Source organism: Myripristis murdjan, chromosome 3 (genome assembly GCF_902150065.1).
Source record: "Myripristis murdjan chromosome 3, fMyrMur1.1, whole genome shotgun sequence".
NCBI lineage: Eukaryota > Metazoa > Chordata > Actinopteri > Holocentriformes > Holocentridae > Myripristis > Myripristis murdjan.
The window spans coordinates 44,131,653-44,155,016 of record NC_043982.1 but is presented as its reverse complement, the minus strand read 5'-3'; the positions used below and the strand labels follow the sequence as shown (position 1 = coordinate 44,155,016).

At 42.0% G+C, this 23,364-nt stretch overlaps 1 protein-coding gene across 1 annotated transcript; it reads left to right on the top strand.

The window, feature by feature from the left end:
- Nucleotides 1-189: 189 nt before the first annotated feature.
- Nucleotides 190-15,019, top strand: LOC115355804 (lactase-like protein). The gene is made up of 13 exons (XM_030046697.1): nt 190-316; nt 1,441-1,601; nt 4,144-4,231; nt 4,338-4,447; nt 6,343-6,471; nt 6,587-6,682; nt 6,817-6,871; nt 7,017-7,178; nt 8,508-8,782; nt 9,335-9,461; nt 11,564-11,763; nt 13,735-13,798; nt 14,433-15,019. The coding sequence occupies exons 1-13, from the start codon at nt 190-192 to the stop codon at nt 14,546-14,548; spliced, it is 1,710 nt and encodes a 569-aa protein (XP_029902557.1). The 3' UTR covers nt 14,549-15,019.
- The last annotated feature ends 8,345 nt before the right edge of the window (nt 15,020-23,364 follow it).

Below are 23,364 nucleotides of genomic sequence, written 5' to 3'. Positions count from 1 at the left end.
ATAACATGCTGCTGTAGAAAACTGCTCCATATGTGAGAGTATATAACAGCACATATATTTGCCGGTGTTAACATCTGAGCTGTGAAAATGTGGAATCACTGACTCTGAGGTCTATGCTCTGTGATTGATTTTTATTTCTTTTTGTTTTAGGTGTAACTGAAGACAGAAAGCTCCTTGCCAGAGACGACGATGCTGCCGCGAGGTTTACTGAGGCTGGGCCATGTGCTCGTGCTGCTGCTGTGTGTGTCAGCCAGCGATGACTTTGACTGGACCAAGAACGACAGATCCTCCTTCTACTATGGCACCTTCCAGACGGGTACGACCGCCACCAACCCACCAAGTGCATCGATACGCTGATGACATCGAGTTATTCGGTCATGGGCAGACAGGAGACACGCTTCCCCAGGCGACATATTTCCTTCATACTGAATACAGTGCCCTCTTTTTTAATGAAAGGAGCTGGTTATTATGAGTCACTACGATGCCTGCTGTTATTTTCCACCTGTTCTGATCAATGATCAGCCTGTTGAAGCAGCAGAGGAGTTGAAATACTTAGGAGCCTTTTTTGATGGCACTTCACAACCAACAATACATCTTAAAAAAAAGCAAGACAGCGCTTGTGTCTAATCAGGATTCTTGTTGAAAGTGTTTTAATTTTTAATATGCGGACACAGTGTGTTAGTACCTGGGGTCTAAGAGTAAAAATAGACTATCCAGAATTATAAATATGGCCAGTAAAAGTACTGGGACAGAGCAGAGACACCTAGGATATAAAATAAAATGCAGGTGAAACAAAAAGCAGGACAAATTGTGTCTGATCCTGTTCATCTCCTCTTTAACCGTTTGGCGCATAGCGGTCACTACAGTGGACAGCTGTTTAAAAGTCATTTTCTCCTAAATGCAGTGGTTTCTATGGTGGAATTGCATATCAGCTGTTAGAATGCTCTCTGCTGCTCCCCTCCATTGACGTTTATGCAGAGACTGTCAATTCTTGTTGCTGAAAACATATTAATACTAGTATCATGACATGGTAATACCAGTCCTGCATCCTTAAAGAAGTATGGAGACTCTCAAAAGTGTTCATGCCCTAAGAAGAGTAAAAACACATAAGAAAACAACCTGGACTCAGGCTTAATCTTGACTGAGGCATAATTCATGCATCAAAGGGTTAAAGAGCTCATCAAACTGCCCTCAGGAGGGCGCTATAGAGCAGCTGCAGCAACCAAGAACATTTACAAAAAAAATCTTTCATACCAAATGTAGTAACTCTGCCAAACTGGTAAAACACCATTCACACTGGAACCAGATCTGTTACTGTTGTCTGGACTCTGAAGGTTGTGTTTTTACTATTTTATGTATTGTGATTTTACTGTGAGGCCTTCTAACTTGCTGAAACACCTGCACAGCACGGTGACAGTTTGCCTCTGTGTTCCTGTGCAGGCTTCTCCTGGGGAGCTGGAAGCTCTGCCTATCAGACAGAAGGAGCTTGGAACATAGATGGCAAAGGAATGAGCATATGGGATGCATTTACCCACAAAAAGGGCAGAATCTACCTGAATGACACTGGAGACTCCTCGTGTGAAGGCTACTACAAATTCAAGGTGACATACAACAACAACAACAAAAACAACAACAACAACAACAACAAAAACAACAAAAACTACTCCAGTCCAGTCCAGCTGTTGTGCCATAAAGTTTCCTCTCCTGCTGCCTATAATGCTCAGCTTGTCTTGTTGTCACGGTAACAGAGGTGTTCGTTCACTTCTATGTTTGGCATTGAGCTCATAGTTAGTGCTGCTGTTGGACTGGACTGCATTTTACTGACAGCTGTTTCCAATATTCTGTCCCCCTCACTGTATATAATGGAGAAGGACAAAAAATTAGAAACCCCTCTCAGTATAATGTTTATTGCTTTTATAAAACGGTTACCCTACATATAGCCCATAAAATAAACACAAGGGGAAAAAAATCAATAATTTATTGGTAATAATGCAACAATAAAATTGAGAATTATTCATTCTTCCACCAAGCAAGATAGAGTGGACAGAATGGTTGCCAAGCAACACAGACACTAAGATTGCTTTTCCATCTAGCGCCATCATCATGTCACATCAGGCTATCTGGGCTCGTTAATGTTGAATTGGATATTTCCATTAATAGTGCAATTGTTAAAATAGTGCTAAATTATGTTTGGACTCCTCTTTGCAGGGACGGTGGCGTGCGTTTCGCGACAGGTGCGTTTTTGCGCAGACGTATGCCTAACGTCGGATGTAACAATAACAATAATAATAAAAGTATACTGTTAATTTACCATACATCGGCGCTGTCACACTGTGTCCGCTTTGGGTGGAGATAAAAGGCAGGTGGATCAGGAGGCAGCAGGGAGAGGTAGGCTATTTCTCCAGAGAGGCCACCGGACACAGTGGGTTACCCGGCTGCTCATATATGAATCCCCGCAGGCGTTCTGTGTTTTTTGTGCATTTGTTGAAAGACAAGGTGACATATTTTAGGCCATTTTCGTCGTGGCGAATGTTGAAGGAGTCGGGCTTTAATTTGCAGTTGCCCTCGTTCGCCCTGCGTCCCATATGAAGCTGCACGTCAAACCAGACTTTACAGACAAGCCCTCAAGGTGTGTCTGAACTTGGTGCCTGAAAGTGCTTCATCTTCTGGCAGTCTGCCTCGGTTATGGCTTGGTGGTGGGAAGATTTGCCACGTCCTTCTCGGCGGAGTTTCTTTACCACACCGGTGAAAACATTGTTGCTGGTGGTGAATTCAGCGTCTTTTAACAGACACCAAGCAGCTCCTCCAACCACTCATCCAGGCTCAGGCCACCCAGCAAATCAAAATTCACCACAAAGTCTGACATTTTGTTCACAAAAGTCTTGAAACAAATGGAACCTAACGAGGAAGTTGAGCGCAGAGTAGTTGGTTGCTAGGCAACTATGTCCGTTTCCACTGGCGCAGGGATATTTTGTGCTGCGGTCTGCCAGCGGGTTACACTGATTTTACAACGGCATGGAACGCGGCTCAGCCAATCACATTTAAGGATGGGAAGCAGCCGGTGTTGTGCCAAGGTACGTATCCCTGATAAGAATTGTGTCCCCCGTCCGCGGGAGCCGACAGGAGCGTGCATACATTCAATGAGGACGGGACTTCGATGTTTTAGTGCTCAAGTTTTAAACACTAGCTTTTGCAGAGGGTTAAGGTTAGGGTTAGAATTAGGTTTAGGGTTAGTGTTAGCAAATTTAAGCAGTTGCATTGATTGAAAACCCATGTTTTACTTGGTAAAACCGGACAGGGGACACAATTTTTATCGGGGATACGTACCTCAAACTCCTCAAACTGGCAACACTGTATTCTCCTCCCTCCTTAGTCGACTGGACAGACAGATAAAACAGTCGCAAAATGTCATTGAGAGTAGTGGCAGTGTAGCTCTCAAAGTTGATGTCCATGTTTAGTTCAGTTCCTCCGGTGTCACCTCCTTGTGTCGCATCTCCTTCTTCTTATATTCTCTTCTCTCTTCCTCTTCTGCTGCATCCCAGTCTTCAAAATTATCAAATTCACCAAATAGGTTAAAGGAAACGATAAAATCACTCATGTTTTGTCTACTGTCTTGCTGTTGTGATAAATAAACTGTGAAATAACGTATGTTAACGTATGTTCTGAGTTACTGTTGCCACGGTTACCAACTAGTGTTTGAGCCAGCGCAATAATTTAGAACAATCAGGCTATTTGACCGGAACGTTTTAATAGGTGTCCTACAGCACTTTTTAACGGACACCCTGCAGCCAATCAGAATCGAGTATTCACCCAGACCATGGTATAAAGTCCAGTAGCAGACCTCTGCAAACTACAACCTCAATAACAAACACAGAATTAAAGTGACACATTCTCCACAATGTCAACACAAACTGAACATTATAAACTTTGTTAAAAGGTAGAATTTATGGCAGAGCTGCTGAGCTGAACTGCATCAGAAGGACAGCTGGAGGTGATAAAGTGGACACTGAGTATATAGCCTATATGCTGTATTTTCCTTTCCTTCTGAAGATGGAATATAAACTACAGCGTGTTGTCTTTGATTAAGGCTTTAAGATCACCAGCTGCAGTGATTTGAAATGTCCTCTGCTCTGTGTTTTCAAGGATGACGTCTCCTTGATGAAGGACATGAAGTTGAATCATTATCGTTTCTCCCTCTCCTGGCCGAGGCTTCTACCCAACGGGCTGAAAAGTAACCGCATGCCCTCTCCTTTTGTACGGTGATGCTGTATCAGTGCAACATGCTGTGACTCAAGCTGTGATTCATTCATTATCAAATCTGCTGTGGATTCTTTCAGGTGAATACATAAACGAGAAAGGGATCAAATATTATGACGACCTGATTAACACGCTGCTGGACAACAAGATCACGCCCATCGTGACGATGTATCACTGGGACTTGCCTCAGGTGAGCGCTGCGCCGGTGTTCTGAAAATTTGCGCTACTCTCTCTGAGTAGTCTGATTAACTAAGCTTCTCACTGGAAATGACCTACCCTTGCAAAAAACATTGTTTAGTAACGATTCAGGTCAGATATGTGTGAGAAGCAGACATAAAGCCTCTATAAATGTGGCTATAAGTGGAGTAGCGCATTCTGTCAGGTAGCAAATATCTATCAGAATGACCTACTGCCTCTATAAATGTGGTTATAAGTAAAGTAGCACATTCTGTCAGGTAGGAAATGTCTATGTCTAATGAGCAACCAGCACATTTATCAACTTTACTCTTTTCATTATTATTTGCTATATCACAAGCACACCAATTTTCCTCAAGAGCTTTTTTTTATTTATTCTTTGCATGTTTGCAGGAACAGATTTCCTACTTTGAACATGATTATAGTACCCTGACAGAATGTGCTACTCTACTTATAACCACTATACCATTATAACCGTTATAGATCACGGGTAGCTCAAAATTGTGGGCGTGTCCTCTGAAATTTTTTTTTTTTGCTCTGCACGTGCACACATCATGTTGGTAGGTCATTCTGGGGGGTAGCTCTATTTGTCAGGACACCGGCTAACACTTCTTTTTAGTTTCCATTTGCTCCTTAAAAACACATTTTTATTTATCCTTTATTTAGCCTGGAAGGTCGCTTTGAGATACAAAGAGCTCATCCTCCAGGGAGTCCTGGTCAAGATGGCAGCACAAGTAGTAAAAAAAAAAAAAAAAAAAAAAAAACAATTTTACATGATAGAAGTCATAAGTCAGTTTATTGATATAGCACATGTAAATAGAAGAAAGTGTTGCACAAAGCGCTGCACAGTGTGAAAACATTAGAAGAAAAAGAAAACGAGTTAAAAACAAATAAGGACTTTAAAATTAAAATGAGCTGCACAGCATCAGATTTAAAAAATTACATTGGAACAAATTTAAACAAGTTCAAGTCTCCATGAAACAGCCTCACATGACCTCTACTTCCTGTAAAACACAGCATCTTAAACAGTGATATCATCCTGCTCTAGTGGCTGGAAATTAAAATTTTAACCAGTAAAACCTCACATACATCCTCTCTCATCCACCATATCCCTTCAAAATAAAACTGTTCACTATACCTTGTGGGCCTGGAAAACGCTTTGAGACTGTAAACAGAGATTTAGGACTCTACTTATAAAATTGAAATTAAAGTGTTTCGACGGTATTAGCGACCAGTTAAGTATTCTATTAAAATTTTTACAGTGAATATATTATATTATATGAGATATTGCTTTTGTTCACTTTTTTCTTTTGCCGTTTCTCCACTCTAGAGGGATACATTTAGACATTTTGTTGTCCAGTTTAAATGATTTTTTGATTGACAGGTGACATGACTGCTGACATTTTGGGGCCCCCTGATTGATTGATTTGGCAGATAAAATAAGCCTTTATTAGTCCCCCCAAAGGGAAATTCACAATCTTATCTTATCTTATCAGTCATTTTGGGCTTTTTTTTTTTTTTTTTTTTTTTTTTTTTAAGTCGAGTCTTAAATAAAGGTTTTGATTGGTTGTGGGGGCTTCCAGGGGGTGAAAAAGTGAAGGAGGGGAGGCATGCAGGCTGTACCAGCGACATCCAGACACACTCCACATCAAGTCAAGGGAATGATTGTTAAAAAGCAGCATGTTTCCTTTTTAAAGCAGTTTGTAAAAGAGCTTTAGAAATATTCAAAAAAGGGAGATTTTCTAAGGTGATGATACTTTGCAACTCGTTCCATGTCCAAGCTGCATTAAAAAAGGAGAAAGCAGTTTTACCAGGCAGTTTTTCATGTCAGATGCAGGTGAAAGCCTTTCCTCTGCTTGCTAACTTGCTCACTGCGCCCCCCCACCCCAGGTGTTGGAGGAGAAGTACGGCGGGTGGCAGAACAGCAGCATGGTGAACTACTTCAACGACTACGCCAACTTGTGCTTTGAACGATTTGGAAACAGAGTCAAGTATTGGATCACTTTCAACAATCCGTGGGTATGTCACGGCGATTTCAAATTTGGGAAAAAAAATATTGGAGGAGGATTGTTTTCACTGAAAATGTGGTGGCAGACTGCGTGACAGTGGCTCCTGTCCTGTGTTGTGGTTTCAGTCCATCGCCGTGGAGGGATATGAAACAGGAGAACATGCACCAGGGCTGAAGCTGAGGGGCACCGGGGCTTACAAAGCTGCCCACAATATGATCAAGGTAACAATGAAGTAATGGTTGTTAGTGCCCAAATCAGCGCTGCTCTATACACACACACACACACACACACACACACACACACACAAACACACAGCAGACATCATTGTAATACTGCCCTTCCCTCTTTGCACCAGGCACATGCTAAGGTTTGGCACACGTATGACACCCAGTGGCGAAGCAAGCAAAAAGGTAACAGAAAAACTGGACGTACAGATTCTTTGTTACCATCCTGTTGCCTGTGAAACTCATCCTTGGACTGTTTTTTCCGGCTTCACGTTAAACTAAGTGTAATGTGTGTGTGATGTGATGTGCGTGTGTGTGTGTGTGTGTCCAGGCCTGGTGGGGATCTCGCTGTCCGCTGACTGGGGGGAACCAGTGGACATCACCAACCAGAGGGACATTGAAGCAGCAGAGAGATACATCCAGTTCTACATGGGATGGTTCGCTACTCCGCTCTTCAACGGAGACTACCCCCAGGTTATGAAAGATTACATCGGTACGTAAGGTCAGAAAGACGAGCGGCACTTCAGCAGATCAAACCAGTGCCTTCAGTCTTCCTAAATGGAAATTCATTTTGTAGCCAGGTGTAAAAACATAACACACATAGCGACATACAAAGACACACAACGGTAAACACAGTGTACATAAGGCAACCTGTGTATTCAATTCAGCTGAAGTTAAAAGTGTTAGTGTTCAATAGACCTGTGGCATTTAGTATGAGAGGATTTTTCCACCTGTTGCGTTGTGCCTTTGGACACCTGATTTGACCTTTATCACACTGCTGATTGGATGTTATTAGTCACAACCCCGCCCACAGGTTTGGGTTAGTGCCTTCTAGTGGCTCAGAAGCTGTTAGCAAACTGATTCAGAATCAGAATCAGAAATACTTTATCGATCCGCTCTATCGAGTCGCTCTTAACCACTCAAAGGTCAGCTTTAGCCACTTCCGTCAGCTTCTGCTAGCTTTCATTAGCCACTTGGTTAAGGTTAGGAAAGGATCTTTGTTAAGATTAAGAAAGGGCTTGTTGTGATGGTTTTTGTTTTGGAAACGGTAATGGTTAAGGTTAGGAAAACGTAATGGCTAATATTAGGAATATGAGATGCTTAATGTCAGGAAAAGGTAACGTTAAGGTTAGAAAAATATAATGGTTTAGGTTAGGAGAAGGTCATGGTTAAGGTTAAGAAAAGGTAAGGACTAAGACTGGGAAACTTCTGGCTAGGTAGAAGTCAAATCAGGTGGTTTGGAAGCATGAACCCACCCTACTCTTGATTCATGCTATAGTTATGCAAGTTATAGTTATGCACTTTTGCCAAAAAAACAAAAATTCGCCCACAGTAGAAAATGTTCTGACATTAAGTTTGGAGCTCATATCATCTGAGTAGAGGTCTGCTCCTATTGTGGCGTTGCGGATTAAGCAGACATGTAAGTTTATAGAATATCATGCAAAAATAGGTTGTACATTGCAAACTTTTAAGATTCATCTTCATTGCTACAATTAGTTTTTCCCTCTAGCAGATTCTGTTCACTTGTTTGAAGAAAAACTAAATTTTAACACTGAAAATGAGACTGAATGACTTGTTAAGATTCACATATTTTTCAGAGTATAACTAACAACGAAGCATGATTATAAAATAAACGTTGCAGTTGAGTGATGGATAAAGACAGACCTCCTGTCCAAACAAACAGCTTTTGATACTAGGATGCTTTGCACTGTGGCGAATAAAAACCAACTGTAATGCAAACCTGGAGGCCATCGTCTTCCTGCACCTTCCATCTCTGAAATGTCGGTTTCTCTGCAGCAGCTGCTTTGTTTCTCACCTGCAGGTAGGAAGAGCGCCCAGCAGGGCCTGGGAGTTTCACGGCTGCCCGTCTTCTCGGCTCAGGAGAAGAGCTTCATCCGGGGCACCTGTGACTTCCTGGGCATTGGCCATTTCACTACCCGCTACATCACCCAGAAGAATTACCCATCAGGCCAAGTTAACAGCTACTTCACAGACCGTGATCTGGCTGAGCTGGTGGACCCTCACTGGCCCGATCCCGGCTCAGAGTGGCTCTACTCGGTCCCGTGGGGTTTCCGCCGCCTGCTGAACTTTGTCAAGGTACACAAACACAATTCCGAGGAAAACCAGCTGAATTAAAAACCACGTTAGAATCATTATCAGAAGAGGAAGGACAATTGCTCGCTGTGGGGAAAGAATACAACAGGCGGAAATCAGAATTTGAGCATAAACATAGAATATAAACCATAAAAACCACATGCAGAGAATGGATGGCCGTGCTTGGGTTGTTCTTAAAATGTAGCATCCAATTTCATCAATACTTCATATCCAGAAGAAAACCCACTGTTCTGTTTGTTTTAAAAATAACAGTTTCACCAGGAATTATTGACATGAAAACAAGCAAAAACCAAGATGTTGAAAGTCACTGAAACATCCTTTAATCTGATGTCAAAGTGACGATGATAAAAGTGTAAAAACAAAATACCAATACCAACAATATCACCATGTAACGTTTGCAAGAGTGGGTACATGGATTATACCTTTCAACAGAGTTTGCTTATATATTAATGACCATAACATTACGGCAAAATAACAATATCAAAATACATGCAGTATAACAGTACAACATGTAATATCTCGTCTCACCAACAGACGCAGTACGGAAACCCGATGATCTACGTGACGGAAAACGGCGTTTCAGAGAAGATGTTGTGCACCGACCTCTGTGACGAATGGAGAATGCAGTACATGAAAGACTACATCAACGAAATGCTCAAAGGTGAGACCAAACCACCGCTGGAAAAAAACTAATTACATTTATACTCACGTTACTGTAACTGAGCAGCTTTTTGAGTACTTTTTAAAGTCAGCAACTTGACTTTTCCTTCAGTCCATTTCTGCTTGAGTTTTGTCCTTCACTACATTTTAAATCAGATCCGTTACAGAGAACAGATGATCACTGACAGACTGTGGAACCTTTCACAATAAAAGCTCAGTCAGCAAAGACGAGAAGAGGAACCTGCTTCTACTTTGTTGCTTCTACTTTTTGTCATTTTCCAACTTTCACAGTAAAAGCTGCACCATAAAAAACTGCATCGAGGACCATTTAGACTCAACTGGTGAAAAATGTGGACTAAGAGTGGATGATGAGAACCATGTAGACTCAAACATCATATAATGTGCTAGAGAGTCTGCAGGGTCCTCACTAGGGTTGGGAATCTCTGGCATGAGGCCGATTCGATACATATCTAGATACACGGGTTACGATTCGATTCAAAAACGATATATTTTTAATACAGAACGATTCGATACGATTCGATACAGTTTAAGAACGATACGATTCGATACGATTCGATACGGTTTAAGAACGATACGATTCGATACGGTTTAAGAATGATACGATTCGATACAGTGTAAAAACAATACGATAGTTAACATTTGTTGATGTAGACGGGGCATCACCAAATGGTGGACCGTGGTCCGGGCACGGAACCAGTGGCGGTTCTGTCCGGACCCGTGACAACAAGAGAGCACTTTTTACTTCGGATCTTTTGTAGCACAGAGGAAATATGCTTCTCAAACACTCGGTATTTAGTGATAGTGTATGTTTATGAGTTGTAGAACATAATAAATTATCTTGAAGGAGTAGATGTTTACCAGTAAGTTTGACTCCAATAATTTAACATGTTAAATAATTTAACAATATGTTAAATTATTATTTGTTTTAAAAATGTAAATTACTTATCAAACAGACCTAACAATTCAACTACCAATGAATGAGCAGGAGTATGCCTGTGATAACATAGATTGAATATGAAAAAAGCCAAAGTGATACCTCTTCTCTGAATAGACAAGCTAAGACAGTGTGCTCCTGTTAGCCAGGGAAAATACATTGGAGTGGCAACTCTTCGCTTTGTTACACAATCTATGTGCGCTGCTGTAGCTGGAAATTTTCTCTGCCTTTTGGACTCGAATGGGCCGGTGCAGTTGTTGTAATTTTTTCTTGGTGGTGCAGGTGCAGGTGCAGGTGAAACGACTGGAGGGGTTGTGCCACCCAGATTTGATCTCACAGGGCGCCAACCAGCTCCGTGCTGCGCAGACCGGTGCGCCCTCGCGTCCCGCGATCACATACACAATGAATGGCTGTGGTAGCCAAGGCGCCGAGCACGCGCTATATGAAAGCCCCTTAACGTTACGGACCATGCGGGAGAGTCCTTTCGTGAGCTCTCGCATTGTTTAGAGATTAAAACTGTAAAGCCTCAGGCAACCGATTCATAGTCTCGCGATATCCGATCCACAACTCTACAGTCGATTCATCTAAGGATTCATGGCTGATTCGTATCGATTGAGGAGTCTGCTACCGATACAGCCGTATCTCTCGCCTGTAAAATCGGTTATCCGGTCGTATCGGTTTTTCGTTCTCAACCCTAGTCCTCACTTCAGTTGAGCGTAATGCCCCTTTAAAAGCATGTAGCGTGCAGCATGTTTTCTCCTCCTTTTCTAACTGCATGGAAAAGATCCCAGCGAACACAGTTACTGTTTGGAAAAAGGAGCTCAGTCACTTTTACTGCCAGGACATTTGAAATGAGACACTTTGGACTTTTACTGCAGGAGATTTTTGCTGCACTACTTCTACTTCTACTGCAGTCACATACCAGCAGAGGAACAGTACTTCTACTTCTACTGTAGTCACATACCAGCAGAGGAACAGTACTTTTACTTCTACTGCAGTCAGATATCAGCAGAGTAGTTTTAATGCTTGGTTCATGACTGAGTTGCTTTCTAATCTTATTTCACTCAAAACTGACAGGTTGATGAAAAACAAGCATGTGTCTTTGTTTTCTTTCTTTCTCTTTTTTTTTATCCTGTCCCAAATTATAGCGATGAAGGATGGAGTGGATGTCAAGGGCTACACTGCTTGGTCCCTCCTGGACAAGTTTGAGTGGGACGAAGGCTTCTCTGAGAGGTTCGGGCTGTACTACGTGGACTTTGGCAACAAAAATAAGCCACGCTACCCAAAAGCCTCAGTTCAGTACTACAAGCGCATCATCAGCTCTAACGGGTTTCCCAATCAGAGAGAGGTAAAGTCACCTGCAAGCACATGATATCACCATGTAAAGCCTTCTGGAGGAGAATGAGCATTGTGAAAAATTACATTAACCCTTATTCTTACTGTCAATTTGACCTCCAGTCAATGTTTAATGTCTCTGTATATATATGATTAATTGTTTTTGTGATCATAACCACACCTGTAGTAACATAACACACCTGTAGTAACATAACAACACCTGTAGTAACACCTGTAAGAACATAACCATACCTGTAGTAACACCTGTAGCAACATAACCACACCTGTAGTGACATAACACACCTGTAGTAACACCTGTAGTAACATAACACACCTGAAGTAACATAAACACACCTGTAGTAACATAACACACATGTAGTAACATAACCACACCTGTTGTGACATAAACACACCTGTTGTAACACCTGTAGTAACATAACACACCTGTAGTAACACCTGTAGTAACATAACACACCTGTAGTAACATAACCACACCTGTAGTGACATAAACACACCTGTAGTAACACCTGTAGTGACATAAACACACCTGTAGTGACATAACACACCTGTAGTGACATAAACACACCTGTAGTAACACCTGTAGTAACATAACATACCTGTAGTAACAGAACCACACCTGTAGTGACATAAACACACCTGTAGTAACACCTGTAGTGACATAAACACACCTGTAGTAACATAACACACCTGTAGTGACATAAACACACCTGTAGTAACACCTGTTGTAACATAACATACCTGTAGTAACAGAACCACACCTGTAGTGACATAACACACCTTTAGTAACATAACACACCTGTAGTAACACCTGTAGTAACATAACACACCTGTAGTAACATAACACACCGGGAGTAACATAACCACACCTGTAGTAACATAACCACACCTGTAGTAACATAACACACCTGTAGTAACATAACCACACCTGTAGTAACATAACACACCTGTAGTAACATTACACACGTGTAGTAACACCTGTAGTAACATACCACACCTGTAGTAACATAACAAACCTGTAGTAACATAACCACACCTGTAGTAACATAACACACCTGTAGTAACATAACCACACCTGTAGTAACATAACACACGTGTAGTAACACCTGTAGTAACATACCACACCTGTAGTGACATTACACACCTGTAGTAACACCTGTAGTAACATTACACACGTGTAGTAACACCTGTAGTAACATACCACACCTGTAGTGACATTACACACCTGTAGTAACACCTGTAGTAACATTACACACGTGTAGTAACACCTGTAGTGACATACCACACCTGTAGTGACATTACACACCTGTAGTAACACCTGTAGTAACATAACCACACCTGTAGTAACATAACACACCTGTAGTAACATAACACACCTGTAGTAACATTACACACGTGTAGTAACACCTGTAGTAACATACCACACCTGTAGTAACATAACCACACCTGTAGTAACATAACACACCTGTAGTAACATTACACACGTGTAGTAACACCTGTAAGAACATAACCACACCTGTAGTAACATAAACACACCTGTAGTGACATAACACACTTGTAGTAACACCTGTAGTGACATAACACACCTGTAGTAACACCTGTAGTGACATAACACACCTGTAGTAACACCTGTAGTAACATTACACACATGTAGTAACACTTGTAGTAATATAATACACGTGTAGTTGCACTTGTAGTAACATAACCACACCTGTAGTAACATAACCACACCTGTAATAGTGCGAGAACCGGTCCAGTTCAAATGACATTAGGGAGGGAAAAACATGGTTCCCTGTTTAGTCGTCAACAAGACACATCAAGAGCCTGACACATAAACCTTGACAACAATTTTTATTATAATCTTTTTCTGGAGGTCTAAATTACTGGGGTCAAAATGACTGGAACTGATAAAATATGAATAAATTTGAAGGAGCCGGGAGGGTTAAAGCTTGTCGGGTGTTTCCAGGTGGAGAGCTGGAAGAGGAAAGCCCTGGAGACCTGCTCCTCCAGCAACCAGCTTCTGGCTGCAGGTCAGTACAGATGTACCCCCGGGTGTGATGAGCTAGGTGGGGCCAAACAAAGGAAAATTCTGTCTCGAGTTGCTCATTCCAATATCTAACAGAGTTTTTCTTTGTTTTGCCCCTCCAGCTAGAAGAAAATCCCAGGAAAATAAGGAACATGCAGGGATGCCAAAGGCTTGGCCAGTTCATGATGAGGTTTAGGTACAAACAATGAAACGTTGCTGTGTGAGATAAAGATGACACACCTGAACAGGGTTCCCACACCCGCCTGGACACCAAAATCAAGGAGGTTTCAATGACTTTCAAGCTCTGGTTTTGTGAAATCCAAATAGCTATGTTTTGGGGTGATATGAATTAGACATCACAGGGGTCATTTTTAAATCATGGATCTTGTCAAGTCGAGAAATCCTGGTGAAATCTTGTGTTTTCAAAAAGAAATAAACCCCCTTCACAGAGTTTTCCTCAGATTGTGAGGTTATAAACTTGAGTACAGAGGCGTCGCTACGGATTTGCACTTCTAAAGGTCATTTTTTTTCCCCAAATCCCCAAACTTTCAAGGGTCTTCCAGGCCCGTGGGAAGCCTGTCCGGTGGGATTTAACTGAGCGTGAGATTTGCAAAAATGTGTCTCCCTGTGTGTTTCAGATCCCTTGATAAGCCACATGGAGATGGTGACAGAGATTGTGGTTCCCACTGTGTGTACGCTCTGCATTCTCCTCAGTGCAGTCTTCCTCATGTTCCTGCTGCGTGGACGCTTCTGAACACACACACACACACAAACACGCGCACACACACACACGTCTGTTTTCACCAGGCGAGACCTCAGTGGCCTTGAAGCTGAGAGAAATCAAGCTGACAGCGATTTCAAAGCTGTTTTCTGTCAAGAGCATTTTGTTGATTTAATTGTCATTCTGTTCCATTGTGAATGAACACACACACACACAAACACACACACTTTTTAAGGGCCGACATTATGGGGTCAAAATAGCCAGTGCATGTCCTGATTCTGGATGAATGAATTCAAGCTTGGTATTTGATGTGAAATGACCTAGGTTTTGTTTCAAGATATCTGTGATAGAGCTTTTTGTTTTTTCTTAACCAAGTGGATTTGTTTGGGTTTTTTGATAAATAGCAAAATAACAGTTGTGTCCACGCATCAGTTTTTCTACACTCAGCGGGCCGATACGGGCTGACTGCAGCGAGGAGACGGTTACGGTGTCAATCAGTTTGTAAAGATGGAGAAATAAGACAGATGGAGAGTTTCCATAAAGTGTTACTGTGTACTGATCTCTGTGGATCACCATGACTGAATTCAACTGCAATAAATTAAGTATAAAAGAGACGTGAAAATGTGTCTAATTCCATTGCAATGTGAGCCAAAAATAATGCTGATTGATGAGTGATTTTTTTTTTTTTTACATATTTCCTTTAAAAAATTGGATAAATACATAAATGGGTAAACAATAAACAGTCAAACAACATTAATGACAAGCACATAATGACAGTTAACAGGCAGGTGGATTAACAGGTAACAGAACATTGAGTATAATACATTTCTTCGTTAAATTAAAGATGATAAGGTATACATAACAGCGGCAATTAAAGGGAAAGGGGTAGGAAAAGAGAAAATTAATTAAAGGTAATATATTTACTACGACAAGAGGTCTGGTCAGAAATGAAATAAAAATCATAAATTGGAGAAAAAGTACATGTGAATGCTGAAAACGTTTTTGTGTGCTACTTGCTTTTTTTTTTTTTTTTTTTTCAAGGTTCAAGGTTATCTTTATTGTCCCTATTGGGTAATTGATTTGCAGCCAGGAAGTCCAATACACATAAAAAAAAACCATCCATTACACATAAATATGCACAACAATCAACCACTGTTAAGAACAACAGCACATAGTGGGCAGAGTAATTATCAGAGTACGTTCAGACACAAGGTTCAATCAAAACGTGAAGTGAGATAGCAGCAGACAGTGCAGACAGCAACTACAGACAGCAGTCAATACTACACCCCACTATTTAACATTATTATAGCAGCAGGAACAAATGAAACCCAGTATCTATTTGTCCTGATAGGAGGCACCCTTAACCTCCGACCTGAAGGGAACAGTTCAAACAAAGGTCTATAAGATGGGCTTGCCTCCTCCCAGAAATCCTACTGGCCACATTAATAAGGCTACCAAGCCTATTTTTGTTGGCTACAGTCAAGTTCCCAAACCAGGCAATGATACAAAACGTTAAAACAGATTCAATAAAACTTCTGTAGAATAGAGTCATCATCTCCGAGGACACATTAAAAGGGCTCATTTTCTTCAGAAAATAAAGACGTTGTTGAACTTTTTTTGTTGTGACAGCGACATGAGGGTCAAAACAGAGTTTCTTATCAAGAACCACTCCAATAAAACATTTATTTGTGCCACAAATCGAGTGTTTATTTGACAGTGTAATGTAAAAATGATTTCAGAGTTGAGTAAATACGTCTAAAAATCAATTCAAGGTGCAACAAATATGGCTACCCTCTGAAAAACATGTTACCTCTGTCACCTCCTGAATTTAAAGGCATATTTAGTCATTACTCCTGAAATCTCCACAAACATCCCTGGAGTCTATTCAAGGACCCATGAAACTACATCAAAGACCCCTGGAACTGCCTGAAGGACCCCCTGAGTCACCTCAAGGACCCCTTCAATCACCTCAAGGACCCCGGAGCCTCTTCAAGGGTTGCTGGGACTTTCTGGAAGCTCCTGGAAGCGCCTCCAGACAGCTTCAGAGTCGCTGTAAGGTTCATTTTCACACTTTGACAGAGCCAACTAACGGCTAACAACAGAGCTAACGACTACCATAGACTTCAAGTCTTTATGCTAAGCTAACAGGAAATGATAGGAAGCAAGCCACTGGACGTACAGAGGTGAAAATGGTGTCCAACATCTGGTCTCAGTCTGGGGATGTCGGAAAAAAGGGATTTTTCCCAAAACGTTGGAATTTTCCTTTAAGCTGTCACACCAAGCCCTCTGATTTTTCACGGTGCCTCAGTGATGGATGTTCAAACTTCTTTTGCATTTAATGTATTTGTTATGTGTTTTATATGGAAGGCACTGTTGTGTCAAAGGCAACGGACTCTAATCTGATCTATAATTTTCATGGCAAAGTTTACAGAAATATCTCGTTTCCAAGACGGTCCTGGTGGAGAAAGCAGCACCAGACACACAAACACAAATTATAAACATAAAAAAACAATGTAAATACGCAGCATGTTTATTCAGAAGTGAAAGGCGAATCGAATTATCCCAAGATTTAGAGACAAATACCAACAACAGAACAAAGACAGGTTTTCCATCTGCAGGCGCAGCTTCATGAAGATTTTAAACTCTCCTGCAGAGATGAGATTCGACAGCTTCAGGTCATTCTCTAATGACTTCCATGCAGTGGGTGCAGAACAGAGGAGGGTTTTCTTTTCTTTTCTTTTCTTTTTTTTTATACCATGCTCGGAGTAAAGATCCAACCCCTGTGATCATGACCCATACAGTAAATCCTGAGCCTGCAGGTGATATAAGCATATTGATATGAAGAAAACAAACCAAGAGGGGATCTGTGTATAAAAGGGTTGTGTATGGAGGTGTGAATCTACAAAGCTAATAACCTCTGGTGTTATAAACATCAAAGTGTTGTGGTAAACAGAATCAATCAGTCTTTTCCAGGATTCAAACTATCAACCGGACTTGTTTTTGAAAAACCCAAATTTCAATTTCAGTCTTTAAAAACGTCAAGTTTAAAAAAAAAAAAAAAAATAGACAGTCATAAATTGAGATATCCAGGTACTTGAAACCTTGTGCTGTTACAAGGAACCACATCAGAAACAGCCGCCTGATATATAATCCAAAGAAATAAGGAGAAGATTGAAAGCACCACCTGCCACTGTAGAGTTAAAGGACCGTCCCAGTCATTATATGTTTAGTGTAATGGAAGCAAAATGTTTCTGCTAATCAATCAATCAATCAATCAGTCAAATAGCTTTATTGCCATTGAACCCAAGTTACAACGAGATTGGTTCAGGATGCCCTTACCAAAGTGCAAAGAGTAGCAATAAATATAAAAACAATAAATATAAAAACAATGAATAAATAAAATAAAATAAGAAAATTAAAAAAAAAAAAAAAAAAAAAAAAAAAAAAAACAAAGCGAGCAGTGGTGTTTTAGAGCTGCCACATCATTTCTCCTCCTTTTATCCAGCTGTTGGTTTCCATTCTGTCCTCCACATTAGTTTGCCGCAGCAACACTGTTGTGTTTTCAGGACTTTTTGAAAATGGGGAAAAAAGCTCCCTCCTTCTTCGCCAGGAAAAATAGTCCCCAGCAGGGGTGGACTGGCCATCGGGCACACCGGGCATTTGCCCGGTGGGCCGATGTGCTAAGTGGGCCGACAGTCCCCCGACACTTTTTTTTATTTATTTATTTATTTATTATTATTATTATTATTATTGAAATAGCTGACCGTGAGATCAGTAGACCAGCGGCCCGACTGACACTGGGCTGGCCCAATCACATTGCTAAACAACCCCTTTTGCGTAGTTTGGTCCCGCCTGCATAATGATTTCGGCAAATAAAGTCATTGCAAGAGTTTGTTTACTCAGCACCGGGCCGGCCCCTGAGACACGCTGCTCTGCGGCCCATTGGTTATTTTTCTTCACTGACACGGGGCTGGCCCAATCAGATCACGAGCCTGTGGCTCGGTGAGCCGGTGTGCAGTGCAACGCGGGTCGAACGTTATCTCATAGGATCTACTGAGATGGAGAGAAAACGCAAAAGTGGAGCAGAGAAACTGCGAGAAAAAAAGCGGCTGTCAATTTTCAAACCGATCGGACTTTTTCGCTTTTTCGTAATTTATCAATATGAATGAAGAAAAAGCCCAAATAATGCCAGAGGAACATAATTCCCGATGGTAGAGCGGATAGTGCCCCCGTCTGCCATGCAGGAGATCTTCGGTTCAATTCCCCACCCAGACAAAGTCGGATTTTACTTTATTACCTCACTTTGTTGTTAACCATGACAGTGAAGTGATTCTTATCATTCTGCCTGTCATTGGCTAGATGACACACACAGTGGTATTTAGGGTTTCTGTAATTTTCATTTCTGTACTCTTTTTGTGAATTTGTAACCCAGGTGCTAAATTATTATTATTATTATTATTATTATTATTATTATTATTATTATTTTGCCTTGTTTTGTTTTGGGTTTTTGTTGTTGTTGTTGTTGTTTTTTGTTGCCTTTTTTAATGCCTTGTTCTAACTTTATGGGGAGATATATATACCAATCGAATCAGATTCAGATTTAAAGGATTTGTGTGATATACTTTGTTTGTTGCCATGACCTTCCTATGTGCAGTTTGGGCTCATTCTCCATTCATGTTGACAGGCACCTGCACTTACTGATCTGAAATAGATGCCCAAAAGGTGTTGGCCAGTTGTGGCCTGTTCAGTAGAATAAAAAAGTTCAATTCCTATTCATCTATTGTATTTTATTGTTCCACTATAGTACTATAGGCCAGTATGATTGGGGCAGCCAAGTAATTTGACATATTTGAACAATTTTTTAAAAAGTAACGTAATAGTTACTTTTCCTGGTAATTAATTACTTTTTAGTAGAAGTAACTAGTAACTATAATTAATTACTTTTTCAAAGTAACGTGCCCAACACTGCTGATGACAGCTAACTAATTGCATGGCATTATGGTTTTAAAGAGTTGCACAGTTGGTATACACATTTAAGAGAGCAAAAAGACCGGAAAGGTGTGCGTTATCGAATGTGGTGGGCCGGTCTGGTCCAAAATGCCCGGGCCGATTTTTTGTCCCAGTCCGCCCCTGGTCCCCAGGGAAATGTTTCGCTTTTGTTTGTTTGTTTGTTTGTTTGTTTTTTATTCACATTTTGATTCTATGTTGTGAAATCTGTAGTTTCCCTGAATGATTTGCTAATTTGGTTTGTTGTGATGGAAAATGTGAAGAAATTGAATAAACCAGACATTCAGCATCACTGGAGTGGTCCTTTAAGTTTGCAGAATACAGTGCAGAATTTCCAAGATCACAGTCATAAATTCTCCCATCAGGGAAAAGAAGAAAATCTGTGAGACAATCCATAAAAACTAATACATTACAAAATAAAGCATAAAAAAAATAAAGGAAGTACTTTTTTCCCCCAAGATAATAAAGAATACATAAAAATAGATGTGTAATGTCGCCCTTTCCAGCACATGTGGATTTTGTATTGTTTTGTGCCGTGTTTTTTTGGGGGTGTGTGTGTTGTGTTAATTCAATAAATTTGCACGGCCCTCGAAGGATGTTCTAAAAATTGAATTGGGCCCTCAGGAGGAATAAGGTTCCCCACCACTGTTCTACGGGGATCCCAGACCATTAAGGAGTAGCACATCTCCCAGGGGACTTTGAAAAGGCTCCAGGGCTCCTTGACGGTGTTTCAAAAACCCTGATGGTGTTTGCTTCAGAATGCTTAAATTCTTAATAAATTATCTCCATTAGTTTATATTAAAAAAAAAAAAAACAACCTCTAATTAAATCAACAACTACGAGCTTTTTAGACTGATGTCAAAGGCAAAATCCTATGAAATGGAGCTCCATGGGCTTTCATCTCAGTCATGACCACAAGGAGGCGCTGCAGCCCCACAGATGAGCAGGCATTAGGCTGCAGGAGAGACGTGAGCTCGGCCAGCAGGGGGCAGACTTGGAGCAGCTTGCTCCTGTGTGCTGGCATGCTGCATGTGGCAGACCTGGACCTTGATTACCTTTTAATTTGTTTACTCACCTGAGTCAGCGTGGGGTCAGACGGGGCGTCACGTCGGCTCCGGGACAGGTGAGGGAGGTTTCATCTGCAAAATCAACATGTTGGAGTGTGTTTCTTTAAACACACGGAGCCCAAACATCGGTTGTAGGAACTTTTGTCGAGGATGCAGTTTCCACTTCAGGACATGTCAGGACACACGAATGGCTTTGATGAAAAAGTTATTGTCCAGAGGGAATAAAACTCTCTCATAAAACAGAAACCTTCACTGGAGCCTCCCTCTCTTCTTGGCCCCCCCTCCCTCCCTCCCTCTGCCTTTCCACCTCTTTCTCTCACCTCCTCCTCCTCCTCCTCCTCTATCCTCTTCCTCCCTCAGATTGTAAAGTATTTGGAAGAACAAAAGTCATCTGCTGTCCATCTGGCTGCTGTGCCGGGCGGTAATACCCCCTCATATTCCTCAGCTTCCCAAGCACCCGTGGACAATCCATTCTCTCCCCCCTCCCTGCCTTGCCCTCCTGCCCCTCTGCACACCCCCGCCCCCACCCCCCCCGCCGGCCCTGATCCCCATCCCAGGACCGAGAGGTGGGATCCGGTGTCAGTGCCCCAGAAAGACCCCTCTCTCTGGAACATGTGGGGGGATCAGCAGCAGTGTTGCTCAGAGGGCTCAGTTTCACTGTTTGGGATTCTCACAGTAGCGTGCACGTATCCGCTGCTTCCCAGGTGCTGGCTTGTGGAGGAAAGCTAACGTGCAAGACGGTCATCCGCCGATCTATTCTCACGAAAAAGCGTGAGAATTCGCGTGGTGTGCTTTTTGATTTTCCGGGGGACGTAGGCAGGCAAGGGACAGAGCGGAGGCTGAAAGCCAGCCAGACGCAGCTGACCTACCTTTCCATTTGCGGAACAAGAGTTTAGCAACCCTTTTTTTTTTTTTTTTTTTTTTTTTAGGGCCAGTGTGAATCTTTATGACTTAAACTCACAGTTTACATCACACCAAATAGCATCACGCTGATGTAAGCTGAGTGTGAAGACAGGACAGGGGCTGAGGAGGGGTAAAAGCATAAATGAATGCTTTTCTGACAGGAGATCTGCTGTTTTATTATACTGGCATTCGTTATTGCTTTGTGGTGATACCCAGGTTTATAGTTTACCCAGCTACACCACCACATGTCGTTAACCGTAACCTGCCGGCTGCACATAATTTACTCTCGGGATATCACACATCACAGTGCATATTTGCAGGAGCGGGACAACAGGGTTCGTGATGCAAAATGGATCCTGGCTTTTTATTTTTTCAGCAAAACCACCAAACGCCAGAGTATAATTCAGTCCCTCTGTCCCTCAGGTGTATTTGCAGCAAAGCGTTGCAGCGGGGGCCCCCGTGCGTTCTCCTATCCGCTCCACATCCACCACAGAATGGTTTCTGAGAGCGGTCCCCTGTTACTTAAAAATAGCCCTCGATGCAAGTCTTTCCAGATACGGCTCCAGCGATGTGGAGGAAGCCGAGCAAGGGCAGCACCCCTACAGATCAACCAGGTTCTCTGCTGAATATTGTCGCCTACATACAGCAACACAGGAGGCACTGAAATAACCCGTTGTGCCCTCTCTGAGTGGTACTAGATTTCTGCACCGTGCCAGCTATAAAGGATCGGGGGCCACTTGTCAGAACTGGGTTTTTCAGCTCCTAAGTGATGAGGAACGGCTCTGCAGGCTTGCTAATGTACAGTAAATGTGATGGGTGGGTTGGATTGTTGAGTTATGCAAGGCTTTCAGCCCTCTGTAATAGTGCGATACTTTGGCACGTTGTGTAACAGACTCGTCCTCCTCACTTTTTCAGTGTGGGCCCAGCTATACTTCTGCTGTCCCTGGTCCATTTCCATCCATGCCCTTTAACTTTGCATCGCAATATTACAGTGATTAATTCACCACTTCACCGATTCGGAGCTTTTCTTTCTTTATTTTTCACATTTTTTTTTTTGGGCTGGCAGGATTTTGAGGCCATGCAAAAATTACAATTGAATGTGATCGGCGCTCTCGGTAATTGTCTGTTTTGTTCCACCTCGCCAAAAGAGAAGGAAAAACTCTAAATCTAAATACAATCAGCGAAATATCACTCGACCGCCAGATATTCCTCGCCACTCAAGAAATGACCGCGTGCGATCCTGTGCATGAAGATATATGTTGTTGTTTTTTTTTTCTTTCTTTTCTGTGCATGTGTGTGTGTGTGTGTGTGTCTGCCCGGTGGTTTTCTGTTTCTCTGGGTGTGTTTGCGTCTGCTCTGTTTGTTTGCTCAGTCGAGGCGGTGCAGCAGTGCAGAGGGTTCACGCTGAGGTTGACCTGATCCGAGCTCCTCTGCAGGCCACGGCCCTCGTCGACCCCCCCCCCTCCGTCAGCCGCAGGGCGGGCCGCCGGCAACGCAGCCCTGCAAGACGCGGCCCGCTTTAAGGGGTTTCATCTTCTATCGAGTCGTTAAAGCTATTTTCTCTTAAAACACGTCACCGTTTCTTCCTACAGGGGCAGGATAACTAACTCAATAAATGTCAACACCGTGAGACAAAGAAACCACGAAACCAATTCAAGAAAATTTGCTTTGCACTGGAAACAAGTGGAGTAATGTCACTCCAGCGGACACATTTTCTCACTTGTTTTAGTCTCATTAAGTCCTTAAATCTATTTTTTTTCTTCAGTTGCGTTACAATTTCTCTCTACAGGGGAAAGACAACTCCGTTTTGCATTTTCATCCATTGCAGCCTGATTTTTTTCCTCAAATTTTCTTGAAACGAGAAGAGTTGCT